Source organism: Chelonoidis abingdonii, chromosome 6, assembly GCF_003597395.2.
Source record: "Chelonoidis abingdonii isolate Lonesome George chromosome 6, CheloAbing_2.0, whole genome shotgun sequence".
Classification (NCBI taxonomy): domain Eukaryota; kingdom Metazoa; phylum Chordata; order Testudines; family Testudinidae; genus Chelonoidis; species Chelonoidis abingdonii.
Window position 1 is genome coordinate 126,804,347 of NC_133774.1, and position 9,420 is coordinate 126,813,766.

General features: G+C 39.8%; 1 protein-coding gene across 3 annotated transcripts in view; it reads left to right on the plus strand.

Annotated features, from left to right (window-relative positions):
- Positions 1 to 9,420, plus strand: part of DGKQ (diacylglycerol kinase theta) — a 144,833-nt gene that overhangs the window by 124,495 nt on the left and 10,918 nt on the right. For all 3 annotated transcript variants that reach the window (XM_032767097.2, XM_075067398.1, XM_032767096.2), the window contains exons 20-22: positions 4,913 to 5,059; positions 6,412 to 6,523; positions 8,031 to 8,183. In XM_032767097.2, coding sequence (XP_032622988.1) covers positions 4,913 to 5,059; positions 6,412 to 6,523; positions 8,031 to 8,183 — 412 coding nt within the window. The remainder of the gene's footprint in view (positions 1 to 4,912; positions 5,060 to 6,411; positions 6,524 to 8,030; positions 8,184 to 9,420) is intronic.

Consider the following 9,420-nt stretch of genomic DNA (forward strand, 5'->3'; position numbering starts at 1 on the left):
AAGGTCCTGTGGTGAGGATAAAGAAGGTGTTTGGAGGAGGCCATGGGGAAGTAGCCCAGGGAGTTGTAGCTGTCATGCAGCTGTTACAGGAGGCACTATAGACAGCTGCGATCCACAGGGCCCTGGGCTGGAACCCGGAATAGAGAGCGGGCCCGGGTTCCCCCTAGACCTCCCAACTCCTGATCAAACACAGGAGGAGTTGACCCAGACTGTGGGTTCCACCAGAGGACAAAATCACTGAGGTGAGCAAATCCATCAATAAGCGCAGGACCCACCAAGGTAGAGGAGGAACTTTGTCACACCTTAAATCAGCCAAAAAGCCCACTACATGCATATACTCTGCACAGATGTATTCTGGTGGGGATTTTGCACTATTTTGTATTCAGAAACAAAATATCTATGATACTCATATCTAGAGTTTAAAATATGTGCACAACTTCCCAGGGCATTTTAACTTCAGCAATGCTTGTTTGATACAGAGCCATATGATAAAGTAAATCTGGGCTAAACTATCGGATGAGAAAGCTCTAGTTTGAAAATCCAAGATGCTTTTAGCTACTATTGAATAAGTATGTGATCCCACAACAGACCGCAATTCAGGAAAGCATCTCTATTCAGGACAGCGCTAAGTGCATGCCTAAAATTAAACGTGGGCTTACGCACTGGCCTGAATTAAGGCATTAGACTTGAAAATACTGTGAAGCATGTGCATGTCTATGGAGTGTCCATGCAGAGAACTCTTTCTGCCATGCTTTCTCTTCTGTTGTCCTTCCTAATACAGTGGTGCATTCCGTATGGAATTGGGTCTTGGTCTTATTCCCAGGCCAGGTAGAATATAGTGCTTGGTTTTGGGGGTAGGGTTAAAGTATCTTCTCACAGAATTTCAAAACTTTTTTTGTCCCTCACAAGCATTATGCATATATTGACTTACACATTAGGTTATTTTGAAAGGTCAAACACATACATATGTCTTACATGTCATATATTTCTCTTTGATATTTAATGATAGATATATTTGGTGTGGCTACTTGTACAGATGGTCTTTAAGAACTTGACTCTTGTACTTAAGTTTGCTTGCTGACATGCAGTAGCACATTTTGAACATCTTTTATTTATTTATTTTTGGAAAATCATGCTTGTTTTTGCGTGGCATGGAGTAGCAGTAGCTTTCTAGTGACATAATTAGTCAGCAGAGTTTATAGTGTAGGGATTATAATCATAATGACATTCTAAATAGCTTTTGTATATCTTGAGACCGTGTTTTTCCTCCTTGTATAGCTAAAAGCACATAGCAGTTCATATGCAATGTTCTAAGGAAAGACAGGAATAGGCTCCAAGTGTTTTTGCTGTAGGCATGATGAATTAACATTCACAGCAGCTGCTAATGTCTCATTTATTAATTTGCTTTAGATGAAATATAGCCACATGTACATTTACAATTCCATCTCTTCTGGTGATTTTTATCATGCTGCACCAAATTACAAATGTCTAGTAACGGGTGACACGATAGGGGGTTCTAGTGTCATGTGTTTAAGAGTTGTACACGAGAGGAGAAAGGACAAATTCCCAAACAGAATGAGATTCGTGTGTAAACAGGATGAGATTGGCCAGTTCTTTGGAGATCTGTTTTTCCATCTGACAAAAATCTTTTTTTTTTTTTGTCCCCAGAAATGTCAAATTTCTTGGCAAAACAAAATTTCGAAGAAAAAAATCATCTCATGTCAACTGAAATGTCATTTAGATTTCGGAATTTTTTTATGTTAATTAGTTTTTATGCAGAATAATTTTCAAAATGAAAAGTCCTTTTGAGATGAAAAATTGAAATTTTTCATTACAAAAAATGTCCTATTTTGACATCTTCAAAAATTCGGTTGAAATAGATAAGTTTCAATGAAAAATTTGGATTTTGTTGAAATGGCACTTTCAGATGGAAAACTGAGTTGTGATCTTCTCCACTCAGCAGAAGTACTTGATTATTGCTGCCTTTCAGACATAAATAGATTTGTCACAAATCACCTTAAGGTTGTTGTTAATGGGTATATAATGACTAATCAAGGAGATGATAAAGCCAAAATTAATTTGTTTTATATGCCTGCCCGTAGGCTGCCAGTGCTATATGTAATCGTTTAGTACTTGTAATGCACTCCCCAGGGAGCCGTGAACCATAAGCCATTGTGTTGCCTTATCAAGGGAGAACTTTGTCCTGGCTTAACTATGACACACGAGTTTTGGTAGCCTCACCAGTCAACAACCTGAGACTCTGCCAGTCTTAACCTTGCCTGGCAGGTAACATCCAGTGCGCCCGAGGTTTCCAGAGATGTTTCTGCAGTGTCCAGTCCCTCTCACTGGCGATTACAGAATTTATTGAATCTGCTGTCTCCAAAGAGACAGCCTGTTGGCTCCCCGAGGATATGCTCTTTATATACAGCACAGAGATGGTTTTATGGTAAAAACAAGTTTATTAATAATGAACATAGATTTAAATGGCAGTAAGCAAGAGAAAAAGAGACAGGTATGAGTACAAATTAAACAAAAGTAAAAACACGCTTTCTAGTGTCTACAACTTAACAGTTCACAGTTCTGGTCTCAGGCAATTTCTCACCTACAGTCAATTCCCAAAGTCTTGGACCCACACTGCTGAAGGATCCACCTTTTGCAGATTCCAAGAGCCCTGGCCTCTTTTGTTTCTTAAGTGATGGATATGTAAAGGGTTCTCTCCCCTTCTTTTTATAGTCTAGTAAACCTTTTTCTTCCTGGTCACTTCCCAGCCCCCCTGTTGATTTGCATGTCATTGTAACTTTCATTGTTTCAGGCATCACCGTGCTCAGTTTACTTTGGAGACCGGCAAAGCAATGTTCCTTTGTCTTGGGCAAACTTGTTTGTCAAGACTGCCCCAAAACATCTTTTAGTAAAGTATTCCCAGCACACGCACACAACTCTGTACACATCATCGGTACATACATCACGCAGTGATAGTATTGACCACGTGTTGCCAGTTTTTACATGATGCTTAACAAGACGCGGTGTTTGGCTAAATATTCTGACCAGAGTGTGCCCTTTACCAGTTGGCATAAAGGGGCTTTGGGATCACAGACTCATTACGACAGTCACCATGGTAACAATCTAAGGACTTAAATGTGTGGGAAAGGTTATCAACTACTCAGTTATTGATTGAGCTTCCCTGTTCATAAGCTGTAAGTCCCTGCACCTGGTCTGTCACCTTGGACCATTTTTTTTTTAAAGTGGCCTTTGTGGCCACCCCCACGTCAAGCTGCAGTTGTTCTGTTTACTGATCATGAGGTACAGTGCTGTACACGCTGCTCGGATGTGGTCGCTCTGCTCCTGCCTGTATCTGGGAGGCAAAACTGACATTCTGGTCCTCTCTCTAGAGAACTGAAATGTGTGAGGAGGAGTATTAAGGTGTAACCTCCTTGGTGAGAGGACTTTTGGCAGGCCCCTGTAGAATTCTGCTGTAGAATCCAGCTTTCATTTTAAAATACAATGTTTCTAGCCCTCCTTCTTTTGACAAGAACCTGGAAATGTGAACCGATGCCTGAGGTCTTCCTGAGTCTGCAGGAAGCACAACATAACTCACAGGTGCCTAGCTCATCAGGGCCTTGCTGGACACAGCTATTCCATGGCATTTTTTCTAGAAAGACTTTGGGGCAGCGATTTACCCACTGAAGTGGGCAGATGCCTTAGGTTTTATTTTCTGTGTATGAGTCCCATGCAGTGAGCCTATGGGGGTGCCTACAGTTCACCTCTCCTAGCTAAGGTATTAAAACACAACTTTGCCCTGTCTACATTTATAACGTGTTACTTACTGCATTTACCAAGCCACCTTTAAGACTTATCTAGACTAGCGAAAAGCATTTTCTCTGTGATATTTGCAGGGCGTGGTAAATCTTCCTAAATAAATAAATAGTTAGCTAATGTGTGGGGGAAGTGATGGAGGGGGTTACATGTTTTATTTAAGTGCTATTTAAAACGTTGGCACACCTTACCCAGCTAATGTTTTTAAAGGTGCTAAACGCTGTCTGCCCGAGGAACTTCTGTAATCCCTGCTAATGTAGTGTGGTCCTTTGCACCTGTTTAGTGACTAGAGTACCACAGGGGTTTGGTCACTATTACTTGTCCACTATTACTGGCTGCAAGCTAGTGGATCTGATCTTTTAGCTCAAACTGTAAAGATTCGTGCTTTTAGATCTAGAGATGCCAGCTTCTCTCCCTGCAGATGACTTTTCCATAGGTATCATTTTACTAACCTGATTTTAAACAGCACTTAATTTAAATGCATTCGCTAAAATAACATTTAAAAATATTGTAAATAAGGGGTTAACCTTTTCCTCTGTTTTCTTCTCTGTAAAATTGGAACACTTGCAAATAGCTACATCACAGAATGGTTGAGGGTTATCAGTATAATAAGTATTTAGAATTTTTTCTCACTACAGCTTGGGCAGTTTATATTTTCAAATAACTTATTTAGCTCTCTGTTTATCCAGACTCTTCTTGATGGTTTATGGGCACAGTGCCAATTTTAATTACTCTGTGTTTTCACACTCAATTTACAAAGTATTTATTTTGATTAAAATAAAATTATTTTTAAGCAGGAAGCCTTCTGAAAGGCAGTTCTGAATCTTTACTTGTATATATTTCCATGTGTTCTATGCCTAATGCCGAAGTTATCTTTCTCTCTATTCATTAAAGTCAATATTAAGTAACAGTTTATCACCTGAAATAGCTTGATTTGTTGATTAAAACTAGAAGACTTAAGTGTGATTTAACTCAAGGAAACTTTAAATGAACGTGTTCCAAAATTAGAAGAAAAGTGTTAGCTTAAATGAGCATGATTAAAACAGTGCCACAATATAGTGTCAAACCTTGCAGTGACAGAGTGCTATTCTGTTCATAGGTTTCACAACAAAGGGGTATATGTAAAAGTTGGACTGCAGAGGATAAATCACACCAGAAACCTTCACAAAGAGATAAAACTTCAAGTGGACCAGCATGAAGTTGAGTTACCAAGTATTGAGGGACTCATTTTCATTAATATCCCCAGGTAAAAATGTGAGAAACGAGTCTGTCTGTACACACCAAACACCCTGTTGTACTTTCCAAAATCTCTGTGGTCACTAGGACTAGATGGAAGGGGTATTCTTTACTTTTTTTGGCAGGGATTTTCAAAAGTGCTTAAGGGAGCTAGCTGCTCAACAGTTACGAGATTTGGACAGATAACTCGCTTCAGTTCTTCTGAAAGTCCTGGCCTGAGTTCACAGAAACTAACCCTCGTTTTTCGAGTGTAATGAGAACTGCTTTGCTATCTCTGCTCTTTTTTCATAACATTTATTTCTCGTAACTTTTACCAACTCTCGTACATTGCATGCAGGCTTTCTTTTTGTTTGCACAAATGTATAATAGTTACTGAAAGGGCTGCCATAGTATTTAACTGTAGCAACTGTCTTAAAAGGCACTATTAATTAGGATTCTCCGTTAAGAGAAGTTAACCAGCTGTACGTTTTTGTTCTAATTTAGGGCATGGCTTCAAGAATTAGAGATTTTTTTTTCTCTTTTCAGAGTAGCAGCCGTGTTAATCTGTATCCGCAAAAAGAACAGGAGTACTTATGGCACCTTAGAGACTAACAAATTTATTTAGCCCACGAAAGCTTATACTCAAATAAATTTGTTAGTCTCTAAGGTGCCACAAGTACTCCTGTTCTTTTTTCTCTTTTTAAATCTATTTTTTTTTTATTCCTGAGAAAACTAGAAAAGGGAGAAAATCATATCCAGTGTTGAACAGTAGCTGTGCATTGGAGAGGCAAACCATTCTTACTGGAAATTTTCTAAGAAGTAAAATTATGTTAATTTCCCACTGACAGGATTACAGTGGAATGATTTGAAGTTCTTAATTCTACAAAGCTATTTGATGCCTAAATGTAATAATTTGATAGAGCAGTTTCTCAGTATTTAGCTTCCCTCCAACATATCGTGTCTTCTGAAAGAAAAAATTTATTGGTATTGCCAAGAAATGTGGTAACCTTCTGAGTAGTAATCATAAAAGTTAAGGCTTCACAGATTTAACCTGTGGTTTCCAGCAACCCAAAATAATATGAGACTGTTTCCTTCTTGTCTACTTTTCCCCAATGGAAAACCTAGTTAGGCCTCCCTCACTGCTTCCATCTTCTCCCTCCCCCACCCCCCAGCAATGTTATCAAGAGGTTACCAAATTTTAGGAAGGCAAATACCGTGTTTTGTAAAGTGGAAAAGGAGAAATACATAACCCCACTCAAGGAGAATCTGTGGGAGAGCAGAATTGCTCCCGAAATTGTTAACAGATCTGATATTTTGATGCTGCTTGAGTATTGTCAGATTCCAACATACTCTCAGCGGCCATGTTTGTGTGCTCTGCTCCAGTTGGGGGTCTGGAGCTGATCTCTGGGGATCTGACCATGATAATCGATTTGAGAAACCAAGAATCGATGATGGCTTACTGGAAGTTGTGGGGGTGACCGGTGTTGTGCACATGGTAAGTCAGTGCTGTGCCTGCTTTTTGTTTGTTTGGGGATACTGAGCAATTGAGAACAGTGACTACTCACTTAAGCATCTCTGTGAATTTGCCTCGTGGTAAATATTTTGCTCTCAACACCTTCAAAAAATAGTTTTAGGTTGTAAAATGAAGCACTCAAAAGTCACAATACAAATTCCAAGAATCTTAAGAATACAAAATATATTAGTCAAGTTAAGCTATAAAAGTAGTTGGCTATCATGCTGTGGGGCATTAGCTGTGAGAGCACTTGGAGAGTGGGCTTAGACTGCTTTTGAAGTCTGCTCTGGAAATCTTTGTTCAGGTGCCCAAATTCAGCAATATATAGAAGGAAGCTGGAGCTGGATGGTAAAAAGTTTGAGGCATTGAGGGGTCTGCTGTACCTCTTGTTCAAGTAAATGGAAATGCTCCCAGTGATTTCAGAGGGCTTTGAATCAAGCCCTGAAAGACGTCCATATAAAGAATGGGACTGTTTAATTTAGAGAGATGTTAGCTGCACAAAACAATGAGAGGTATAGATTAGGTCAGTCAGTTGCTTTTGTTTACCCTCTTTCAAAATAAAAGTGGATGGTGAATGAAATTTCAAAGGCTGATAACTAAAAAAATGAAGTCAGTATGGGTAGAGATGGCTTCATTTTTGCTTCCTTGGTTGCTTTATAAGGCTGTGGATAATTGGTTCTGCACCTATTGTTCCAGCTTAACAATTTGAAACTCACTTATTGGAGGTTTGCTTTTACATCCCTTTCTTCCAAACTTGTTACACCTATGTAATGTGGTGGAAGCCACTTGTAATCTTATTCCACATTGTTCATAAGCTTCTCAATAAAATTGTAAGGTGAAAAATGATAAAAGGAATTACTAACATAATGCATTAAATAACCTGCGGCATTTATTACCTTAAGACAGCAAAATCCTATAATGTCAGAGCACTTAGCAGGATGAAAAATTAGACTTCATTTGAATTTATGATAATATATTTGATTCTGTATATGATTTTTAAAATTCATTATTTTTAAGCAATTTAAAATGTCGTTTTCTATGGGTCTTTTAGGTGTTATTTGTAACAAGATAAAAATATTTTTGAACAAATCCTGATAAATGTTGTATGCTGAGGATAACAATTACTTGGACTCCTTTCTAAATGTAGACCCCAATCCTACAAACAAGTTTGCAGCACCAGGGAGCCCCTTTGCGTTCAGTGGAGCTCAGCCGAAGTTGAGGTCCATTGGCTTGGAGCCACTTTCTGGATCAGGGCCTTGCTGCAGCATGGGGTTAATACAGGTGTTACTTTTTAAAATTTCAGGTCATAATTTTGGAATCTTCAAGGGGGGAGAAAGCTCAGCCAGGAAAAGGCCAGGATGTACTCCAGCGCTGCAAAAGTCTTAAGCAACAACATGATATGCACCTGTCCTTGCTTTTATAAGGCTTATTTGTATTAATAAATACTAGAGAGTTTTAGAAAATAATGGCAGTTCTGATATTCTGATAGGGCCAAGTACAGGGCGGTCTGCGATCAGGGATCCGCATAGCCCAAGGATCTTACTTTCGTGTTACGCTTCTGAAACCAATACCCGTTCAGGTAGATGGAGAGCCCTGGATCCAGCCACCAGGCCAGATTATCATTTCTGTTGCCGGACCAAAGGTAAGATTGCCTCCGCAGTTTGCTTTGTTGCATTAGAAAAATGTAAATGGTCACCATTAACGTTTTCTCCTGTTTGTTTATGTTCCTTAGTCTGTCATGCCATTTGTTTGATTCATCTCCTGCTATTTGTCTGGTTCCTCATCCTTTTAGTGCATTTCATTTTTAAAGTGCTAATCAGCATAATGTGATCACTGTTGGATGAATATACACTACGGAATGTACATCATGAATCATACACTGTCAAGGTTGGACGGGACCTCACGAGGTCATGTAGTCCAACCCCCTGCTCAAAGCAGGACCAATCCCCAGACAGATTTTTACCCCAGTTCCCTAAATGACCCCCTCAAGGATTGAACTCACAACCCTGGGTTTAGCAGGCCAGTGCTCAAACCTCACATACATAAGTTAAAGGGGCCGTCTACACCAGCAAAACTACAGTATTGAGGGATCATGTTTAAGAAAACAGCCCCCTGGGGGGTTTGTAATGTGGCTTAGCCTCACATGAGACAGCAGTGAGCCATATTCTAATTACATTGTTTGCATTGCAGAAGACCAGGGTTATTCAGACAATCCAGGAACATGGTGTAAGGGGGACAGTGCACTCCCTTTTCAGGAGTCAAGGAATCCACTAGCAGGAAAGTGGAGAAATGAGATGTATGAGCAATGGGAGGGGAAGCAGAGGAGGGGTGAGAGTAAAGTTTCTCCCATCCAAGGAGTAAAAGTTTCTGCCGACAGTGAAGCAGCCAAATGATTCTTTTGCACTGTCAGTGCATTTGATGACTCCCACACACAAGTTCCTTGAATGACCCCTTTAAGAACGACAGAAATCTGTTGTTCAGAAAGAGTTCCAGAAATCTCATCCATTGCCAAGTTTTCGTCATGAGAGAAAAAGAGGAGTTTGCAGAATGTGAAAAGTATTTGCAGCTACGCAGAGCTCTTCTTCAGGTTAAAAAAGAGCTTTTCGTAGCTCGAAAGCTTCTCTCTCTCAGGCCTGGTCTACACTACGCGTTTAAATCAATTTAAAGAGCGTTAAATCGATTTAACGCTGTACCCGTCCACACTACAACGCCCTTTATATCGATATAAAGGGCTCTTTAAATTGATTTCTGTACTCCTCCCCGACGACCACCTGTTGACAATAATGATTCAACCAGAATTCCACAAGGGCGGGGAGATGGGAACCACCTGTTGACAATAATGATTCAACCAGAATTCCACAAGGGCGGGGAGATGGGAA